The following is a 22,250-nucleotide window of genomic DNA, read 5'->3' as shown; positions in this document are numbered from 1 at the left end:
GGGGGTGAAGAAAAAAAAAAAAAAGGCCCGAAGAGGAGTTTCCGAAAACTTCCAAGGAACTCGCGGCTGCAAGTCCCAGCGGCAGGCAAGAGCGATGCTGGAGCCTCGGGCGCTCCGGGAGCCGACAGCGGCGGCGGTGGCGGCAGAGGGGGTGACCGCGGGGATGGCGGCGGCAGCGGGGAGCGCGGGGCCGGCCGGAGCCGGGATGGCCGAGAAGAAAAAAGCCGGCAACGGCAGGAAGGGCAGGAAAGGCAAGGGGCCCGGCAAGAAGCCCTCTCCGCCGGAGGAGGGCGAGGCGCCCGGCTCCACCACAGGTAAGCCCGTCGGCAGGTGCGGGGGCTGCCCCGCGCGGACCTTCCGCGCCCTTTCCGCGGCCGCGGATCCGCAGACAGAGGGCACATCCCCGGCGCCCGCTGCCGCCTGCCCGGCTCGGCGGAGCCTCCGCGCCTCGCCGCGGCTGCTCGCAGAGCTCCGGAGCGGCGGAGGCAGCGGCGTTGCCGGGAGCCCCGCGGCTGTCCGACCACGGTTCGGTCTGCTGCCCTACTTCCCTCCCGCTGGCCCCGAAACCCTGAGAGGCTCTCGGTCAGCTGTTGCTTTCTTCATATTTTTCCCCCCCTCCCTCCATTTTTTGGAGGGCGTGAGGTTATCTCTCCTGTTACAAAACACGTTTTCTGTCCCTTCCTGTACCCAGAAATCACTTAGCATAGTTGAACAGATGGCCAACTTTCATATGGGGTATTTTGTCTAAACTTGCAGCTATTTACTCAGGGATGATCAGAGAGGACATTTCGCTCACTTAGCAGCACGTGTTGTTCCTCTCACGCCTCCTCAGTATTAAGCACAAGAATTCGTGCCAGTGATACCCTTGTCCTCCATAGATGTCCAGAAGCAGGACCCAAAAGAAGGATCTCAGCTGAGCGTGCTGCCCCACTCGCCATAGTTACTTATCTCTGTCAGCCAAAGCCCCAGTCAAGATCAAGACTTCTAGTGCAGTACAAACACATATGAGTGCATGATGCTTTTCGTAGAGACCTTGTGTTATGCCACCTAGTTTATCAGAAAGCCTTGCAGTATCTATGGATACTTTTAGCTTTTTGCAACAGCAATGTATAGCTGCATTTGAATTCTTTGGGGTTTTGTGAGAATTTGTTTTGAAAGAAGCATGGGAAAAGTGGTGAATTCCTTTTGGTTTGGTTGCGGGTTTTTGTTTGGTTGTGTATTTTTCTCCCCTTGGTAGTGTTTTCCTGTCCCAGCAGCCAAATTAACATAAAGCCCAGTAAGGTAAAAGTTTCTAAATATACCTACATTAATTTTGCTCAATGCATCATGGCCAACATAGTGCTGTTCTTGACTTCAGTCATCAGCCCTCAGAGAGGATATTTGTGATTCAACAGCAGCAGATATCCCTTTGGGCTACTGATTTTTACAAACTAGCACTGCCCGCTGCATCCTCTGCTCTAGGTTGTTTGGGGAGACAGCTCGCCCAGCTTCTGCTCAGCAGCGGCTGGAAACATGTTTCAGGTACAGCACAGAAGGTTTTCCTTGTTGTGCGAAGATAGAGACAAACACTTCTTTTGACCTTCTTTTTCTCTTTAACCAGATTTTTGTAATGTTGTTACACTATGCAAGCATTGTAAGCGTCTCCTGCTAAAACTAACCATCTCTGGCATTAAAACATTAAAACTTCTGGCAAACTTATCTGTGACAGCTGGGCTGTTTGAAGTGTTTTCAAGGCTTTTTGTTTGTTTTTGTGGCTGACAGAAAACAGGAAGACATTGACAAGTTGGACAATTTGTGATAGGAAAGATCTGTCAAGGAGATGCACATTTTCTCACTGTGCATCCCAGGGTTTTGTAGCATCCCATCCCAGTTGTGTGGGAGAGATTTCTTTGTCCTGTTGTGCAGTTTTCCTTTTGTAGTGGAGCAGGGTGCTGAGGGAGTAGTGAAAGGAGCTGTAAACCACAGGGCATATTTTTTGAGTAATCCAACCAAGTCAGCTTCTAAACTAGGCAGAGATTTTTGGGAAGATGGACTTCATTCTCTGTAGAGGGGAGCTAGAAGAACAGAAAAATCCATGCAAGTTAATAGCACCTTAAGTTTAGGTATCTAAGTGTGGTTAATTCCCAGTTCTGGTGGTCTGATTATGTCTGCCATTGTGAGTGTTTTACCAGAAAATCTGAAGGGTAGCAAATGTAGATTGAGATTCATCAGGGCAGGATTCAGATCATTCCAGCTCCTAAGGCTTTGCTAAAAATCCAGAAGGCTAAGTCTTTACTAAGCCAAAATCTGTCAGTGTTTGAACCAGAAATAATCCACTTTTCTGGCAAGTGCTTACCTCAGGTCTCCAAAGCACCAGTATGTTTTTATAGGTATGAAAGAGTACCGCCTTCATCCATACCTGACATTACTAGTCAAAAGTTTCCTGTGTGGGCAAGAACTGAACATTCTTCTATCTTATGTAATAAAAACCCCATTCCTTCCAAGATGAGTGTATGTGGCAGGATAGTTCACATGTGTAGCCAATCCATATAGTCTGTCCAATGGGAAAATTAAATACAGTATAACGCATGATTGTAAATTTGACTCTGAGTCAGATAATGTCACACTGGCAATGTCATACAGATTTTATCTAATCTGTTGCTTAAGGGTATTACCTGGATTGAGGGGCATTTAGAACTAGAACTGATACTTAGAAAAGAAGAGCAGAAAGAGTGGTTAATGTAAAAAGTAACAAGAGAGCAATTTTGCATTTCAAGCCATGGGCTTTTATTCTCTCTGTTCAAGCATATTAGAACTTGAATTAATTTCTAGTTTATTCATATTGATTAACAGTACTGACTGGGGACTCTATGAAGGCCTTCTGACTTTTACAGGACTGCAGTTTTCTTTTTTGCTAATATAGCTTTGCAGCCGTACCTGTTGTCATTTGGTGTGTTTAGGATGTGCAGTCTGAGAGATTATGAAACAGTTTTGCTTTTAGTTACCTGCTTTCTTAGTTGAATTATGTCAGGAGTTATCATCTTCTCTGTTGTGCTCTTGTCTACATGGAGTTTTCATCCACTAACCATTTTCCTTACGAAGAGCAGTGGCTTGCAGACAGTCCTCAGTTTTAAGATCTGGCACTAGCACAGAAATCCTTAGGAGGTGTTCAGCTTTTTGCATAGTGCAGTTTTTTCTGACCAAAGCTCCTTGCTACTTAGTTTGCTTTTGGCTGTCAAAGTATATCATATGCACTTCAATCCTGGATCGGGAAGCATTGGTAATTTCTCAATGGGTTGAGAATCAGCTTTAATTGAGAAGAAAGGGTCTAAGAAAATCTTTCATATTCTGTCATAACTTACCCAGAAACTCCAGAGCTGCTATTGGACAAGAAAGTTAGTTATTGGAAAAAAAAGAGAGGAAGGAGGTTTGGCCTTCTCTGCTCACCTGCACAGTGGTAACACAGAAAAAATCTTCATGTTTTCCATTGCCTAGGTGAAGGAAAAATTTGGGGAGGTCCATGTTGCTATGATTTCTTTGTCACTAAAATTATTTAGAACATTTACCGCCCTTTAGTACAAGTGCTCTTGAATAAACTGATACTGTCTGGCTTGTGTCAAGACCAGAGTGACTATATCTGCCTTTAGCAGGGCACTCTGGACCATGATAAATACAAGGCATGGAAGACTGAAGAGAAGAGAGAGTATTATAAATGGACAGAAGCTTACAGCTTTCCTCCACGTTATGTCAGTGAACTGCCATGCCAACTGAGTGTGCAGACAGGCTCCACAAATCTGCCAGCAGGGCTTCTTAGAGCATTGCCAGCACACTGAAAATATTTCCAGCCTGGGCAGGGAAAGCTTATGCAGGAAGGCTGAGGTTGGGCACCCAAGGTCTCCAGACTTGCCCCTCACACAGGCACTGCTCCTGATTTAAGGTGCTGTTAGAGCAGGAGCAGAGGGGCTGGGAATACGCCCTTGTCCCTGTGTCAGCCCAACCTTCTGCCTACCCAACTTTAGTGTTGAATTGTGTAATGTGGGGCTAGTGCACTGAGAGAGAGGAATCAGCCCTGGAAAAATCGTTCTGTGGAAGCTGTGCTCGTGTCAGTAAGGTGGAGTACCAGCACATCAACCCATCCCCTTTGTAATTTCCAGACATCTTGGGAAATGTAAGTTTTCAAGAGGTTCTGCTTAGCAAAATCGAGGGTGAGGTTGCTGGGCTTGAAAGGACAAAGTGTGAGAAGATGTGAAGCCTTTCTGAGGAAAATGCCTTGATGTGTGTGAAGAACTTGATAGTGCTGCAAGCTCTGGCCTTGGGTTTTGTCAGCCACTCTCTAGTGTTACGACAAGCAAGACTTCACAAGTATCTGGTGCCAAAACACAGAAAGGAGAGTGGGAAGACCATCAAATGGGTCTCAATTATCATTTCAGTGAAGTGACATCAGCAGCATTTTTCCGAACACATCTGCACCTGAAGTAGAGAGGCTGTGGTCATTGACATAGAAAATAAGTATCTCCTGGTGTGTTTAATTCAGAATTAGGTAAAATGCCAGAGCTTGAAGACTGCTTGTCAGATTAAACAGCACAAAGTTCAGATGAGATGAGTGTGGCTGTGCAGAATGTTTGACTGTATCCTGGAAGCAGGCTTGGTTGCCAGAGGAAGAAATGGTTTTGATCATATTAAAGACCAAGCTGCAGGTGAGAGCTTGGTTGGGAGGATTAGAGCTCAATCTGAGAGTTGCTAAGTTTAAATTGATATTTAGTATTTAGTATAAAGAGATATCAGAAGACTGATCACTGTTTCAACATGAATTGAAGACAAGAGTCTGGGAGATGGAATGGAAGCTGTGATTTCTGACAAAACCAGTCCACTTCTAGAGGTAAACTGTTGCTTAGAAGGAGAGACAACTTCATTTGGTGTTTCCAGTCCAAAATATTTATATGCTGCTGGTATGCTTGCACATTTTTCTGTGAGGAAAGCCTCTCTACCTGTGTGCAATGCCTGCATTCTCCAAACATTCCACACAATCTTCAGAGCAATTTTGAGAGTGAATCCTTTAAAAAGCATGCGAGTGCGTTCATGTTTTTTTTTTTTTTTTTTTTTTTGAATAAACGAGATTAGTCACCATTCAAACTTTTTTGAATTAACACTAGAAGCACTACTTGAGTGCAGCCATGGGAATGCAAACAGAATGGTGGGAACATACCAGTACAGTTGTCCAGTAAATACTGCATGTGTATAGAAAGACATTCCCAGGTGAAATAAATCCAGAAACTGTTCTGAACTTTGTGCAAATATTAATGGCTGGGGAAGGCTGAACAAATTTTTTATCTTTCATGTAGAAATGCCAAAGCCTGCTAAGCTATGCACGGCTTTTAAAACTTTAACCTCTGGCAAAGCTTGTGAGCTAACTCTTAAATCTAAGTTTGCCTATTTGTAATTGTGGGCTTCTCAGATTTCTGGAAAGGCAGTAACTGAAAAAGGAGAGGAAAAAAGGTTGAACGAGGCAGTTTGAAACAGCACTCATAAGTAAAAAAAGAAAAAAGATCCTATGCAGATGACATTTCAGAATAGTTCAGCACTCACTACTTGGGGCAGCTCATTTTTCATCTCCTCTTCTGAATCAGAGTCATTTAGTCATTTTGGGGTGCTTGGTTTGTGAATGCCTAGCCATAGAGGATCATTGACAACGCATTCAACTTTCGGCATCTAAGTGGCAATTTGTTATTTTTAAAGTAAGGCAAGTTAAATGCAGAGCTGGGGAAAACTTTCTTCCAAGCATCTCCCCTTCCCCTACCTCCCCCCTTTCCATCTATTTACTAGCATCTGATAGCCCTTTGAGGCAGGTGGTTGTAACCAAAAGCAAAACAGTGGAGAACAATTGTGTCTCAGGGTGTCAGGATCTGGAAATGCTATGAATTCTTACCAAATCAGTGTTTTGCTAACATTCCAAAAGTAACAAGAATGAATGTGCCTTTAACAGTACTGATAGTTTATCGTGTTCCGTTATGATACAAGAAAACAAACCAAGTGTCAGTATTTTGTATGAGTCATTCTAGTTGTGCAAAGAGCTGTTCAAGTGTGCTTGAGGTGGTTGAGTTAACCCTCGGTTGCTACCTCAAGCACACGGAGCCTTGGGTTCGGCGGGGGAGGGGGTCTTGTTGCAGGTCTAGAAAGTCTGCAGTGGCAGGCGTGCGTCGGGAGAGTTGCGGTGCCGCTGCCGGGGTTGCGGCAGCAGCGGCGCCGCAGGGGCAGCTCGGCGGAGAGGAGACGATTGCGGTGCTTGCGTGCGGAGGCGTCTATGGACGTGCTGCTTTAGAAATAAAGAAAACAATCGAACTAACAGTGAAGGGGGGAAAGAGCCGCCGCTGACCTGCAGGGAAGGGAAGAGGCGGCTGGAGGAGGGGCGCGGGCTGTGCTGCCGCTGCCCGCGGCGGCCGCGAGGGGGCGCGGCGGGAGCGCTGCTCCACCGGCGGCAGAGCGGGGTGCGAGCGCGGGTGTTGGGGCGCTCGGGTTTGGTCGTGTTGAAGGTCAGTGGATGTGCGGTAAACAGGTAGAGAAGCTGTGAGGGAGGGACACACTGGTCCTGGAAAACACTCTGCTCTGATCTCATGCAATATAGGCGTGAAGTTGTCTAGTGTGAGGTCGCAGGAATGCTTTTCTTTTTGTTCATTCTCTCACTTCTTCCTTTCCCACCACACTTCCTCTATCTCTCTTCTTCTCTTCCTTTGTCCTTTCTCTCTTTCCCTTCTTTATTCCCTTCTCCTTTCCATCCATCTGTCCTGCTGTCCTTTTATGCATCCCTTTTTGTCCTTCTTTCATACTTTTCTTTCTCCCTCCTTTCTTTTCTCCATCTTTCTTTAATCTCCGTTATCTCTCAATCCTTTTCCTTCTTCCCCCCCCCCCCCCCTTTCCTTCTTCCCCCCCCCCCACCCCTTCATCCTGTCCATCCCATCTGCTCTATTTCTGTTAATGAAGAAAAAAAAAACAATGAAAGGAAAGTAAACCAAGATATTTCATGAGGGACTGATAAAGATCTTTAACATAACCTCCTGTCTGGAGTAACTGCTAGCTTTTCATTTATGCACAGAGTACTACTTGTGTCTGGTTTTGTGTTTCTGGTTGTGTAATTTTCTGTGGGAACATTAGATTTGGGGAGAAATTGACCGTGTTATGTAGTTTGTTCACTATGGGCCATTTGAATCCTAGCTCTGACAACCAAGTCCACCGGCTTCACAGGTCAGGGAAGAAGAGGGAGATGTTAATCCACTTGTGACAGTTCACTTGGGAGCCTTTACTCATTCACTCTGTGCATCTCTTCCTCAGGTTTTATGAGCTGATTGTCCTTCCACCTCTGTAAGCAGGGGGAGTCCAGATCAGGGAGTTTGGGCTTGGCATTCAGACATGGACTTAGGCTGAGCCTTGCTCGGTGCCTTTCTCCTGCATTAACAGCCGTCATTTCACCCTTGAGTCAATCATATGCCATGTCCTATGGCTAATGGTTAATCCCTTTGAAGGCAGTTACCAGAGCATGAATGCATACTTAAGGTGACTAAACAGAGTCCCTAGTAACATCCAGTTTTGGAGGTGATAGATAGGGGTTGTTATCACTGCCATTACTGCCAGAAGACTTAAATTCTAAATCCAATTTGCATGTATTTGTGTGTGTGTGTGTGTGTGAGCACATGCAGGTGTGATGTTTTAGTGGGACTGTTGGCTTCTACAGTTGTAGTCCATTCAGTTTTCCTTTGGGGAAGTCCATTGGACTTTAAAGAAAAGAATAAAGAGACCATAGTTTCCCCCTGTAATGCCATATTAATGCCATATTGCACCTCTATACAAAACAGCACTGAAAGCTACTCTAAGTTATTGTACTATATTAGAATGGGTGGCATTGTTATTCTGTAAATATATTTTTGCAGGCACATTGCTGTCCCACTGGAATTATGCAGCCCTATTGCAGGAGCTGTTTCTACAGGGTGAACACGGGGATGAAGGGCATTGGAGAAGATGTCAGCTGTGCCATTGTGCCAGATCTGCAGGTTCAGGGAGAGTCACTGGCAGGATTTGAGAAACTCTCAGAGAAAAGGTTTTATTAGAAACGTTTTCCAGGAGGCTGCTTCCAAGGACAGTACGTACCTTTGCAAGAATGAAAGAGAAACCTCCCAGGCAGAGCTTCCCCATTCCAATGGGAACAATCTGACCTGTAAAAACTCGTGTCCAAGGGCAGCCAGTACCTCCTTCTTGTCTCTGCCCATGCTGCAATGATCCATGCCAGCTTTAGAGCAGTGTCTGATCATCTCAAGAGAAGTCACATCAGGACAAGTTAGCTAAGCCTTTGAAAAACAAACCTGAAAACACAGTAGCTGCTAATTGACCCTGTTCTTGGAAAGTGTGGACTGGAAATGCAGAAGTAGAAACTGCCCCATAAAGAGTGTGTTCTGTGTCAAGCTCTGGAGGACTAATGCAGCTGCTAGTGCACCTGTGGCGTTAGTAAAAAATAAGTGCTTTTAAAATCAAGGCAGTTGTGCAGTGAAAGAACTTGTCTGGGCATGTGGAGGATTTCTGTCCCTCATAGCATCTGACATGAGGGTTGGCATAATTTTTGAAAGATGGGCTATAGTTCAACCAAAAGGTATGGGATGAATGCAGAAATTACTGGGTGAGGAGTTTTTTTCTGTTACAAGCTTCTAGTGTGGCAGACATTCTGAGCCAGACTTAGTGTTATAGATTCCAGCAGTCCTAGCCCAGTCTTTTTTATCTTGGTACGTTTTGATTTAAATGCAACTTTTACTTAAGCATGTTGCTCATGGTATGTGAGAAGGTACAGCAAATGTACAAAAGGCTCAGTGCAAATGCTGGATGATAAGATGAACTGTGGAAAAAAAGAAATTGATTATCAACCAGACTGCAACTGATGCTAAGCACAGGTTTTCCTGGCTCTATGAAGTGCCAGCAAGGTCAGAAATTGGAAAACTATTTCAGAGCAATAACAACAAAATGAAGCAAGAGCAGGAAGGTTTTTGAAACAAGGTCAGAGAGAAGGATTTAAAGTAGGTAACTGTCCTGTTAACTCAGCTCAATTCTTAGGTTATTTAGCATTGATATGCCTTGGGGTTTTTTCCCATCTGTGAGTGAAGATGTTTTTCATCCCATTCTGTCCTCACACTTAGAGTGAAGACCACCTCACCTGGCTGAGGAACCTCTTTGTAGGGACCATCCTGCCATCATCCCTCATTTTAGCTGCAAGGTCTCTCCTGAGGCTTATGTCAGTTCCATAAATGACAGAGCCCAGTGGTCTCAGCAGCCAGTGTTCTTGCTTCCATCCCCAAATTTGCCGTCTTCTCCCATCCCTTCTCCAGCTCACACCCAATTCTTAGAAGCTGATAGCAATGATCTGGTCATTTCAGGCATGGAAGAATCCAGTTTCTAGACAGACTGCAGAGGGGAACCAATTCTTTGACTGCAGTAAGAGGTGTACCTACCAGCAGGATTAAGGCAGAGCTTCTTGTTGAGAGAATGTCACTTCAGTCCACAAGAAAAGACCAAGGGAGGGGATATAATTTCTAAGAGACGTTGAGAGAGAAGTAGCTTCATCTAGGCATTTTGCTTTGAAGGTATGGAATTAGTTGCACAGCTACTGTCAGTGACATTGCTTCCTCTTGAGGGGAGGTGAGAAGATAGATTCCCAGGACGCCAAAGGTGGCTGAGGATTGCTTAGTCCCGAGTTGGATTTTTAAACACTTCTCATGGTTTACTTTAGGCTCCCGTGATTTTTCCTCAGGTTTATATTGTATGCAAGTGCCATTAAAGCAGCTGCTTTGGTAGCTGCTGAAGTAAGCTGCTAGGTCTCTATAGCTCTTTTTCTGTACAGGATCTTTAGTTTGAGTTCTTCGTTTCTGTTTCCCTTTTGATTTCAAGGTCAGACTTGTCTCCAGTGACAAGTTGTGGTGAGCGATTGCTGCCACAGTGAGCTTGCCTGAAGGTACCTCCATGGCACTGACAAGAGGGAAACAGCATGAAAATGAGATGAAATGGCAGGAGGACACATAATGGGTAGGAGAGATGGTGTCCACTGCTCTGCCTGATGTTCCCTCTCAACTGCACAGGTGATTTTGCTACAGATGGTATCCTGTCATTGATTTGCTCATGGCTTTTTTATCCCTTAAGTCTGTGATGAAATGTTTTCTTCTTCTGGGCATTTGGATCAAAATCACCAGGAGCAAGCTTTATCCAATCCCTCTTACCCATTACAGGCAGTTCTGAGGGCACCATGTCTGTGTATCACTCTGTTGTGTCCACACCTAAAACCTGAAAGGAAAATGATCTTCCAGCTTACTCACACACAATTTGACCTTTAAGGAATGCATTGAAACTCCTTGAACATCACTGGGAGTATTTGCAGGCTAAAGCTTAAGCACTTTCCTAGGGTAAATGGAACTAGCTGGGGCTGTGTACCTAGGTCTAGGTGTTCCCTCCTCTCACACAACACAGATAACCATATGTCTTAAACTCTAAGCAGGCCATCCTAGGTCTTCTTTTGTCACACTGCAAATTATTTATTAAACTGAGAATAACAAATCACAAATAGCCCTTCACAAATGCAGCAAGGGAGGAGTTTGAGTTTCAAGACCTCCTGTTGCAACACAGAATTTATCCACTGGGGAAATGTCAAGAAAATAATTATTTTCTAAGATATTTTTAACTCATGGTTCCATAAAAATGATGGGGCTCCGGGAAGGACCTCCTTGGGGAGAGGTCCTGTGAAATATGCCAACAGCCAGATGGCACAAATTTGAAAAAAAATGCTGTCCTTAAAGAATAGAACTGATAACTTCTGTGAGAAGGCAGTGTATTTTCCCAAATAACCCTTTTAATTCTGTATTAATGTTATATAAAGGAACAAATGTGTCTTCTTTTGATAATGCGGGGAAACAAGCTTTTCGTAGAAAAGCAGAAATCTCATCATGGGTCATCAGGGAAGTGTAGAAATGTCCAAAGAAGTGAGTTCACTTTGATTTTTTTTTTCAAGCTGCAGTTGTTTAGCAACTCCCTTAACAGCTTAAAGAAATACCAAGCAGCCTCAGAATTGCTTTGTTTCATGGCACGTTTCATGATGTTTCTCACTATAAGTTTCATGGCTTAGTTCATTGCAGATCAATGCCAAAGGCTCCAGACACAAATAAGAGCTATAAATCACTTCGGAGTTGAGGGATAAGGAACAACTTGAGGTATTTAGAACTGAAATTTTTGAGGCTATTTGCATTCAGAAAACCATGGTGACTGCTGGCTCTACACTGGCGAGTAGATAAGATAAAAAGCACAAGACAGGATTACCCTCACAGTGTTTGCACATCTTCTCCTGACCATCAGCTGGGCGCATGTCTGTGCAGTAAGACTGCTCAAGGGCTGTCATCACGGGACGACAGTGGACAGCCCCACAGCACCAGACCCACGTCCTGCCTAGGAGCCTGTTGAGGTTTCTGTCCACTCCAAGCCCTACCAGAGGAGCAAGAGGCGGCTTTTGAATCTGCATCATACCAAAAAGGCCCCCAAGAATCTCACCTGCTTCCGCTGCAGCTTGCTGACCTGTAGGGCTTCACTATGTCCAAGAGCATCACAGCCACTTTTTTTTTTTCCCCGTCACCCATAATCAGCTGTAGCTGAAGGTGGAGTACTCAGCTAGTCTAGCTTTTTGTCTGATCAGAATGGTTATTTTTCTATATGACAAAATATGCTTGAGGATGAAGTGAAGAATGGGCATGTAGGCCTGCTTGGCGAGGGAAATTATTGGGTGTGGAGGGCTTTTCAAACTAGAGGGGAGGATATACACTTGACCAGGAATGACTACCAGCATCTCAGGGCACCTTCCTTAAGCAGTTGTCTGTTTATCATGTTCTCAGTGCTCTGCTTCTGTCCTGTGTCTGCTATATCTCTTTCCCCAGAACCACCATCTACATTTCCAACTCAGTTCTTGCTTGCAGCATACTGTATATAATGTTTCTAGGTAGGAATGTGGGGGTGGAAAGACCACATGAGGTCATAAAGTTTTTGTGGAGTTGCAATTTGATCCAAAAAGTGAATTACCAGGTGCTTCTTCAGAGAGGGATTGAGGAGTTATATTTAAATACGTCATTTAGTAAGGCCTTTTATTCCAGAAGATAATCAATTCCATTTATTCTCTAAATGTGCATTTGTTTTACTACAGCATAATTCTAGGATGATGTTTAAATTGATCAGTAAATTGAACTTAAAAATTAAGAAATAAAAAAATTATAAGACAATGCTACATATAGTTTTTTTCCTAAGAAATAGGATTTCACCAGACTACTGAGTAATAAAACCTTAAAAAGCCAATACATTTCTGATGCTTATTTTCATAAATTTTCCTCTGTGTTGCAGAGAAGGGGGAGAGAAGATGCTCTAGTAACCAGCATATGAACTCTCAGGGCCAGGATGGATATAGCATCAGTCAGTAGGCTATAATCAAGATGGGGTGGCACAGAACCTTTGTAGCACTCAGCAAATGTATGTACTGTTGCTGAAATGGTTGTTACCTCTCAGGGAGGCTTCTTGTAGTGGAAGGCTCCTATGAAAGGGCATTACTCTCCTGTGAGCTGTAAACAGGGGCACAACTGGTCATGGCTTGGCTGGGAAGCTGCTGGGTCTGCTCTGCAGCAAATAGCGCTTCTAGAACAGGGGTTGTATTTTATTTCTGCTGTGTTTCTGAACAGTACCACTGAGTACTGCTCCCCTGCCCACTTGTTCAGGCATTCATCAGGGAGAATCAAATGCAGGCAAAAACGGCTTGGAAGGCAAGAGTCTGTGGTCAGTGGTCTGCTTATACAGGGACACCTGGAAAGCTCATCCAAATGAGCTTTAAAGTGCATACATTAAGTCACATTGGATCATCAGTTGTGGGTTTTTTTATTATTTTTAGCTATAAACCAGAGAGAATTAAGATCACTTTTTTTCTGAAGGTGTGTCCTCACCTAAGTGTATTGGAAGTACTTTAGATTCACACTTTGCATTAGTTCAGCAAAAGTTTTGCAGTTTGTCCTTGCACCAACAGCCCTAAAATGCCTTCCCTTTGGTGATGAGCCCAGGAAAAGTTTCTAGCCCTAGCCAGGGGAAAATAGATGCGCAGCCTGCAGTGTTGCTGTGTTATTACACGAGATGTTACCCCAGGAGAGGTCAGGTTGGGACCATGTTCAAAGGGGCAGGTGAATTGTTGGAAAAGTAGGGACAGGACTGGTATTTGTGGGGCTGGACCTTGAGCAGTGGGGAAGTGAGTGAATAGAGAGGTCCTCGGTGGAGACCTAAAAAAGGAGGGAAGAGAGTGAGAGCAGGGAACTTGGGGAACACAATGTGTCTGGGAGGTAGGCTGGAGGAAGAGTAGGGGAGAAGTGCACGGTCATTTTTGGCTCAGTGGGAGGCTGGAAGTTGGTAAAAAGGGGAAACTGAGACGTGACTGACCCACAACAAGGGTGGAATGAGTGGAACAGAGAAGGAAGGTGGCCTTGCAGGGAGAGGAAAAAAAGGTTGTCGATGCAGATGGTGTTGGGCAGCCCTACTTCCCCTGGGGTTAGCCAGCAAAGTGTCTCCGCTGACCACCTTCATCATCTTTTCCTGCTTAGCCACGCTGTTGCCATGCACTGACCATGGCGACCTAAGTTTCTGACTGGCTGTTCTAGGATGGTAGCTGTAATGGTAGTGGTAGTGAGTATTGACAGAGGGGAGGGGAAGGCAAGCAGCTGTGGAGCAGGGGAAGTTGCCTGAGTACAGTAATCGTCTTTGGCAGGTCAAGGGTGAACCGTGGCCTGCGGGAGTTGTACAATGCCCAAGGCTAGCAAAGTGGTGTTATAATAAACCCCAGATGTTTCCGCTATTTACAATGTATATGTTATGTTTAAACCTGAAAATGCATCCTAGGATCTGGTGGGTAGGGAAACAGTTATTAGCTGCTTGGAAATGACTTGCTGGTAATGTATCTGTTCCCCCTTGATATTAGCTGTTGCCTGTTTAAAATATAAATCTTCTAAGCAGAGACCCTCGTGCGCAGCTTCTTTGCCAAACCAGTGGTTCCATTCGGCTTCATGAGGAACAGCACGGTTCTCCCTGACGGGTTTCTGTGAGGCTGCACCCTGGGCACGGCAGCGCTGGGAGCCATGCTCCCAGCCGGCGTGCGTTGGTGTGGGAGAGGCACCGCTGTCAGGCAGGGGAGCACAGCCAGCCACAGGTGTGCAGAGAGCACCATTTAATTTCCCCAGACTAATTATTTTAGAGCTGGGAGCCAGAACCCTTGAGTTATGTCATGGGCCACAGCAGAACTTTGAATAAGCATTTAAGAGAGGGATAGGATTTAGCTGATCAGGCTTTCATGCCAAAACTTACTTGTCTATAAGAGTAAATTAGTCAGCTAAACTGTGAGTGTGTGGCCAAATGGTTGCTTTGCACAGACCCTCCAGGTGATCAGTCCTACAGATGGTCCAGGCAAGGCACTCAAAATATTAACAGTTAAAGTGAATGAGTTCAACTGTGGGAAGGCCGGGAGTGGAGGCTCCTTTTTAGAGATTAATCATTCTGAGTGAATTATACCAAAGCCACACAAATTTGGAAAAGCCATTTTTGCTTCAATGTTTTATTGGATTTAATTAATCCAAGAAAAATGCACATCTTCAGTAAATCCTTAATAGTTCCTCACACATGTCCCCTGCCTGCCCTTGCTTCTATATCCACCAGTCTGCACTGATCACATTCATGCATCTTGTGGGCACTTGGGGTACAAAAGGACTTGTTTGGACCCCTCACCACAGTGTGTACTGAGATCAGTGGAAGAGGAGTGCTTTAAGATAGGTTGTGCAAAAACATTGCTGAAGATCAGGTAACAGTTTGCAAGAAAAATGGCCAGAAATTGAGTCCTCACCCAGACGCAGCAGTGTTGTGCTGTTTTGCCCAGGATACCTGGGATATGTGGGAGAGAGGAGTAGTCACATTACACAGCATTTGTCATGTCTGGATATGGGGTTTGGGTCTGCATAGAAATGAATCTTGGGGCTTGGGGAGAAAACGATGCTGATTTTGAGGTTTTGTTGCATTTTTCTTCCATATTTTCTGTTCCTACTCCAAACAGTCCCTGTGCAGCTATTCCATCAAAAGTCTACTGTGACTTCTATTAAGGGCAGTGCCTTTTCTTCCTGAGCTTTATTGTCCTCCCACATCCCACGTGCTTGCCTTAGAGTGATTTTCTTGAATGTTAGCCCTGATGGACAACTCCCTGCCTAGACATCCAGTTTTACAGTATTTCACATCACACCTCATAAGAAGGGATGCAGTACAAGCATTCTGCTAGGCAGAGTGCCTGCATGATGATGTGAAGAACTCTCCGTACCTTTCTCCGATTCACTTGGACTCAGTATTGTGGGTGAAGGACCATTCATGTCAGTGGTTTCTAACATGATACTCCAGTTTAAAATGCAGTTAAGCCAGGTCAGTCAATATGAGTTCAATGCCTGAGGTGGCTGAGTGTAAAATGACCCGAGTTCTGTGAATTCACATCCCATCCTACTAACTAGCTTCCCCACACAGAAAGTCAAATGTGTAGAAATGTTATTTGCCTGAGATCTTTTTTGATTGTTAGGCTTATCTGTTTTGCTGATTCCAGAAAAGTCTTTTCAGTGTTGTTCATCTTATTCAATGTGATGACCAAGTCACAGTGAAATTGCTGAGAAACAGTTAAAACAGGGGGAAAAAAAAGTATTTTTCAATCTGTGCCTAAAACTGAGGTGACTTTTTTCGGGATGTGACTCATAAAGTTACTCTTTGTACTTGTTTAGTGATCCTGTTGAGTCTGAATTCAAAACATGTTTTAATAAAATTTCTGCTTTTCTCCTCTCTCAGGGGTCTGGTAGATTCAGCTAATGCCAAGTCCTTGTCTTTTTCTGAATTTTGATCTTTATCTATCGCTCTGCAGAGTAATTAGTAAGATAACTAATACATCAGATAACACATTATTGTCTAGCCTAAAATCAAAAAATGCAAGAATTTATATTGTTCTTGTAGAGATAGAATATCCTCAGAACTTGGAAAACTGAGTTATCAAATTGAAATTAAGGGCTATGCTTAATTACAAATAAGGTTGTCATATGAGTTAGAAACCAGTGACAATCTTTCTCCTTTTTCTTTTTTGATCCTTTCTGGGGAAAGGATAATGTATAAGAAAAGAAAAAGATGGTTAAAACCTGTTGTTTAAATTCAGTGCTTCCTCTGATTACTTAAAGAATGTTTTGATTGGGGAAACAAGCCATGGGGATAAACAGCTGTCAAACATCTCAGTACAATCAAAACCAATGCCATCTCCTGAGCACTGACAATATTAAGGAATTAAATTAAAAACTTTTTTTTTTTTTTTTAATCTACTGAGAAAGGCTAGGATGAAAATATTGTGAGTGGGTACCTGGCCCTGGAGGTATGTGCCTTTCTTAGTATGGAAATCTTGGCTTCCCTGATTGTATTCCGTGTTTGCTGTGTGTTTAGTCAACCCTGGATAGGTCTGCAGAGGCTACAGATGGAGGTGCCTTGCACTGCCAGCCAGATGAGATGATGACTTCGTTGGTGTTGTGCTGGATTTAGATCCTCCTCTATTCTCTCTCAACTCATGTCAGAGTTGTTGCTGAGAATCCCTGAACACAGTGTTTAGTGCTCTCTTCCTCCATTGCAAATAGCTTGATTGTTATATAGGCTTCAGGAAAACACTATTTTGATGCTGCTTTTCCTCAATCCTTGATCTGTTCATTTAGTACTGGAAATTTATGAGGCTCGTGGAATAAGCAGTATGTAAAAAGATAAGACCTGGAAATGATGTCTTGCAAAGTCCAAAGCGTGCCTTAAATTCTTTCCAGAAACAGTGATTAAAATGGAAAAATATGGTAGTATTTGGTGTAATTATGCTGTTGGGGGATTTTTTTATGTTTTTCAGCCACTGGGTTTTATGACATCTTTAAGTAGCCAGATACAGATTTGAAATCAGTTAATACTCTGAAAACCGAATGCTTATCATCTACAAAGTATTTTGCTCTATTAATTGTTTCCATTTCCCCTAACAGTAATGGTGTCTGGCTTGGTTACTTCCTACACAGAATTCTCTTTGCAGCCAGAAGGGGGACTCAGGATATTAAATTTCAGCAGATGCAGTGAACTCGTCCTTTATGTTCTTTTTTTCTGAACATTGTTTTCTGATACTATTGTGATTCTTCCTTGGCTTCTTCCATCAGTCTTTTATGGCTGTCATTGTCATAGCATTCATTATTATGTACTTAGCAGTGTGGGACAAATTTTTCAGAAGGAAATACTGAAAAGGACATTTGGACCTGTCTGGAATCAGGTTCCAGTCCATCAGGAAGTGCTTTTGGTGCATCACTTCTTTGTTTATCACAGGACTTTTCAGCCCATGTGTTGCTGCATCTCCCCAGGGGTATATCTTCCCTCCAGTGTGTCAGTAGGATCCTGGACTGTAATTAACAAGGGTGTTTTATTGGCTGTTGTGATATCCAAGCATAAGAGTGTGTGAGACCCAAGAGAGAGTCCTGGTCTGCTCTATGGACTTCAGACCATCGGCTACTCATGACGAAAGAGAATAAATGAGCATTTTTAAGCAGAGATGTGCATGTGCTTCATGTACAGTGGAACAATCTATGAGAGAATAGCCAGAAGTTAAAAAAAATTTACAAAAAAACCCAACCAAACAAAAAAAACAACAAAAAAAAACCAACCTGTAGACAAGACAGTGTGTGCATGCATTATTTTAGGTAAACAGCGGACTCAGTTTTGCACAGTAGCAAGGAGTGAATCCTACCTGCCACTGGGTTTCTTGTGAGACTGCCCTGTTATCTGTTGTCATGTCACCTTGCAGGACTGAGTCTTACAGGAAACTTAATACACCTGGTAGTACTTCTGCTGGGATTGCATAGTTTCACTCATAAATCCCTGATTTTCTAAATCCTTTTAGGATCAAGGTTTTAGCTCTGATTTTTTTTTTTTTTTTTTTTTTTTTGTATAATATGAGTTTCATTCTCATGTCCTCTAGAAAATGTGGACAAAACAGATGAGTGGCAACCCCCTAGAGTTCAGCACAGTTGGGGAGAAAGTTATGCATTCTGCCTGTTGTGTGCTATTTCCAGTGAAAATCTAGATTGTAATTTGACATGATACCATCTTTTTAGGATAATGTGGTTTTGTTTGGTTTATGAAAGACTGGTCTGTGGGGGATTTTTTGTTTTGTTGTTGGGGGTTTGTTGGTTGGTTGCTTGGGGAGTTGTGGTTTTTCTGCCCTTTTTCTTTTTTTTTTTTCCTCTTTTCTCTTTTTTCTCTTTTTCCTGTTCTTTTTCCTTTTTTCCTTTTTAATTTATTCTTTTTCATTTTTCTCTTTTTCATTTTTCCTTTTTCTTTTTTTCCTCTTTTTCTCTTTTTCCTTTTTTTCCTTTTTCTTTTTTCTCTTTTTTTCTTTTATCTTTTTTTTGTTTTTAAGATTAGTTAAAGGAAGAAAATACTGGCACTATGTAAGAACTAGTTTGAACACTGTGCAGATGGTCCCTAGGAGAGATTTGAACCTGTTTTCATTCTTGATCTCATCTAGCTTGGGGAAGCATCCTTTCTGTGCCTGATATGGATCAGCCCCTCCTCTAACAGATTTTGAAGTTATTTACTTCACATAGCTTCAGAGAGGTACAGGGGCCCCATGTGATGAGGCTGGAGAATTTATTTTATTTTTGGTTCTACAAAATAGATAAGCCACCTGCCAGGCTGCTGTAGCGTGACACCAACACCACAGGGTGAGAACCTTCTTGTTTTTCCTAACTTGAACTTTTTCCTGAGCAGTTGTCTCAGGGTACTCTTGTGTGAGATTTTCTGTTCTGTTAATATAGTAAGGATTATGTAGATGGCTGCCTTCCTTGGAGCTCACCTGTCCAAATCTGTACAGAGCTAGTTTGAGGTCTTGTGTGACTCTGTAAAAGCATCTTTGCTGCAGACTGGTTTGCAGTTGTTCTCTTAGTGCTCTTCAGTAATTTCTCAGCAGGAACAAAAAGCACATTTTATGCTGCATGCTGTGTGTATGCAGTCCACGTGATTTATGACTGTAGTTGGTGCCTTGGATAGGAAGTAAAAGCAAAGGAAAAGTTTCCTGTGGCACAAATTACAACAAACTGAAACTTGTAGTAGATATTTTATGGAACAGATAAACCACAGAAGATGATATACAAAAATCTCCAGCTCAGTAGTAGAAAAATGATTGTATTGTACTGAAGGCTATTTTCCCTGAGAATGGAACAAAATGGAGGCTAAGAAAGGTTTGGGACATTGCTCTGATTAGTCCTTTTCTGCAGAAGTTTATGATCACATTGATGTCTTTCTGCCCTGGATGCTGAATGTATGTAAGAGCGTTGGCACACAGAAGTCATTGTCGTTAAAGTCATATTTCTTAATGTTATTGAGGCAGAGAGAGCGTTGCCTCTAGAAAGATCTGTTAGGACTAATTTAATCCAGAAGTTTATTGATTCAACTTAATTTATTAAGGAATTTATTTTAATGTGAGTTTAATCATAGATCAGCTTTAAATCGGTTTAAAAGTGTTCACAGTGAGACTTTGCATTGGGTTAAATATAATTGATTTATGTTTTAATTAGATCCCTGAAAATTTGGATATAGATAAGGTCTCTATATTTTCCTTCAGTAAAACTGTAGCACATTTCTCCATCTTCTGGGGTGAAAGTCTAGCTGTAACGAATCAATGACAAAGCATTTTATTTTCACAGGGCCTGAATTTTACCTTAGTTCTGTGCTGGGCCTTCAGTTCTTATCATATAGTAAGTAAAGCCCTGGATACTGGAAAATTGATATAATCAATTTTCAGGGTGTGATTTTATCCAAAACTGTGACACACAGAAACCACTTGTAAGTTTAAAAAAAGTAGTGGGGGAAGGGAATTTTACTTGATTTACCATGTCTTTATCCTTTTTGCTAGCAGGCTGTTCAGAATTTATGTGGAATTTATTCTCCAACTCCTTTTTAGCTAAAATTTACCATATAAATGCTGTTCTGCTAATGGAGACTGTAGACTGGGGAATAGGCTTGGTAAATGATACACATTGCTTACTATCCTTCATATACGTGAGCTGGTCCACAAGGTTCACCAGTGGCTTCTACATAAGGAATGTCATTGTTCTACAGTAGAAGCTGTAATTCCTCCTTGACAGTAGCTACTGGTGGCCACCATCACAAAGGTTAGAGTGTTACGTGTTTGATGCATGTTTTAGTCTTTTTCAAGTACTCATAGATTTTAAGGCTGTTGAGAGATCTTGACAAAAGGTTGAACTGGCAGCATGGGACACATTGCAGCTGGACTTGATGGCCTGGAAATCTGTGTCACAGTTTTTCTGTATTTGTGTGAAGATTTCACTCCTGTTTGGATCACTACCTACCATTCACACACATTTCCCACTATGCAATTTCAGCACCTACTGGTGCTGGAATATACTTTAAAAAGCCATATAATTTTCCCTATATAATTTTTTAACTTTTGCCTAGAGTCCAAAGCCATTTCAGAGGTGCATAATTTGTCTTGTCCCTCCTCCAGTGATTGCTGCACCACAGCATGTATCTGCACGCTTTACTTACCATGTGGTTATGCATTTTTTGGAGGCTGGCCTTTAAAAGGATGTCTAATCTTGTATAATAATTTAGCCATTGCAGAGATTTCCAATTATGTATTTTTGCAAGCTGTTCCAAATTGCAAGTATTTAGCAATATTTGTAAGAATTTTGTTCAAGTTCTCATTTGTCTGAAGATAGCATGTGCATTTTCAAACAGTTGGGACATAAATGCTTCCTTTTCACTGCAGTTTCCATTTCTGATTTGCCATAGCTGCAGAGTATAAACTGGAGTTCAAGTATGTTGGAAGTAAATTATGTTGAGGGGTACATGATGAAGTCTCTCTGCCTACTGTGCAAGTCCATAATGTTAAACACCATGTTTAAATTTTCGCTGAGCTGGGTTTGAGTTCGTGATTTTTTTCCAATGCCCAAGTGTATCCAGTTCCCTGACTCCTGAAATGATGCAAATGGCTTTCTGTCTCATTGGCTATAGGGTTTGCACTCCTCCTGGTACTCAAAAAAAAAAAAAAAAAAAAAAAAAAAAAAAAAATTTCCAACAGGCTCCTCTGAGTGATGGCCACTTTGTCAGCTTCAGTGACCTGGACTAGTTGTGCTGTGTCCCTGGGGAAAAACATGTCCTTTTGCTTTGGGTGTGTCACTTCTGGAATTGTCAGACCTCACGATTTTTCCTTTAGCATGCAGGTACAAAAGCAGTCGTATTTCAAATTGAGTAGAGGGCAGGGGACATTGAATTTTCAGTTGTTATATAGCTGGGATGGGGCTGGCATGTCATCTGCTCTGTCTGTGATCAACACTAGAAGAAAATTATTAGAAAACCTTTGAGGTTGCAGTGGAAGAACTACTGTTGCTTTCCAGTCTGCACAATCTTTTAGTACATAGATGTTTTTGTAGGCCTACATCTTTCTACAGCCTGTGCTGAACACCCACACAAATCCTAGAAAGGGAGTATTGCTAGGAGAGCTGACCACAAAGAATTTAAATTAGAGGAGGAGAAGGAAAGTGGCAAATGAGGAACCATACTCACAGTGTTGACTTGTGCATAAGCAAATCAATCTCTTGAAAGTTTCAAAGTTCTTCACACTGCTGTAAATATATTAGGCAGCCAGTAATGCAACAGCAGCTTCTTCATTTTGATGCTCCAATTAATCTTGGTTTTCCCAAATTCATTTCTATGATTTGATTTTCTTTCTGTTCATGTCAAGCAAGTCAGCAGACAGGTTTCAGCTTAGGGTTTCCACCTTCCCACCCCAAAATTTCAACATGGATGAGTGGCTGTTTGTGCAGAGGAACAATAGCGGACAAATGTACCTTCTAAACTTCCAGTTGTGTCTTGGGATATCCAGACATTTTCTCATCTAATTTGTGAAAAGTGTTGGCCTCTTTGTGAGAGGGAGATTGTTTTGGTCTTTGAGGAGTCAATTGTTTTGGGGAATTCCATTGTGTTTCTTCCTGTATGCTAATTATTCATTCCAGTGGTTATATCCCTAAACTCAGATTACTCATGTGTCCTTATTGGTGGTGGCAGTGACTAGCTCTGTGAACCCATGCAGGAGAACGTGATTAGTGGTGACCTATTAAGGCAACCTTCATTCCACGTTCTGG

At 42.7% G+C, this 22,250-nt stretch overlaps 1 protein-coding gene across 1 annotated transcript in view; it reads left to right on the top strand.

The window, feature by feature from the left end:
* The first annotated feature begins 28 nt into the window (after nucleotides 1-28).
* Nucleotides 29-22,250, top strand: part of NRG1 (neuregulin 1) — a 171,299-nt gene continuing 149,077 nt past the window's right edge. The window contains exon 1 of the mRNA XM_041470818.1: nucleotides 29-314. Within this exon, the coding sequence (XP_041326752.1) occupies nucleotides 95-314 (220 nt within the window). The 5' untranslated portion in view covers nucleotides 29-94. The remainder of the gene's footprint in view (nucleotides 315-22,250) is intronic.

This window comes from Pyrgilauda ruficollis, unplaced genomic scaffold, assembly GCF_017590135.1.
Source record: "Pyrgilauda ruficollis isolate IOZ18807 unplaced genomic scaffold, ASM1759013v1 scaffold106, whole genome shotgun sequence".
NCBI lineage: Eukaryota > Metazoa > Chordata > Aves > Passeriformes > Passeridae > Pyrgilauda > Pyrgilauda ruficollis.
The sequence above is the reverse complement of the archived record's forward strand: the minus strand, read 5'-3'. Positions and strand labels throughout refer to the sequence as shown.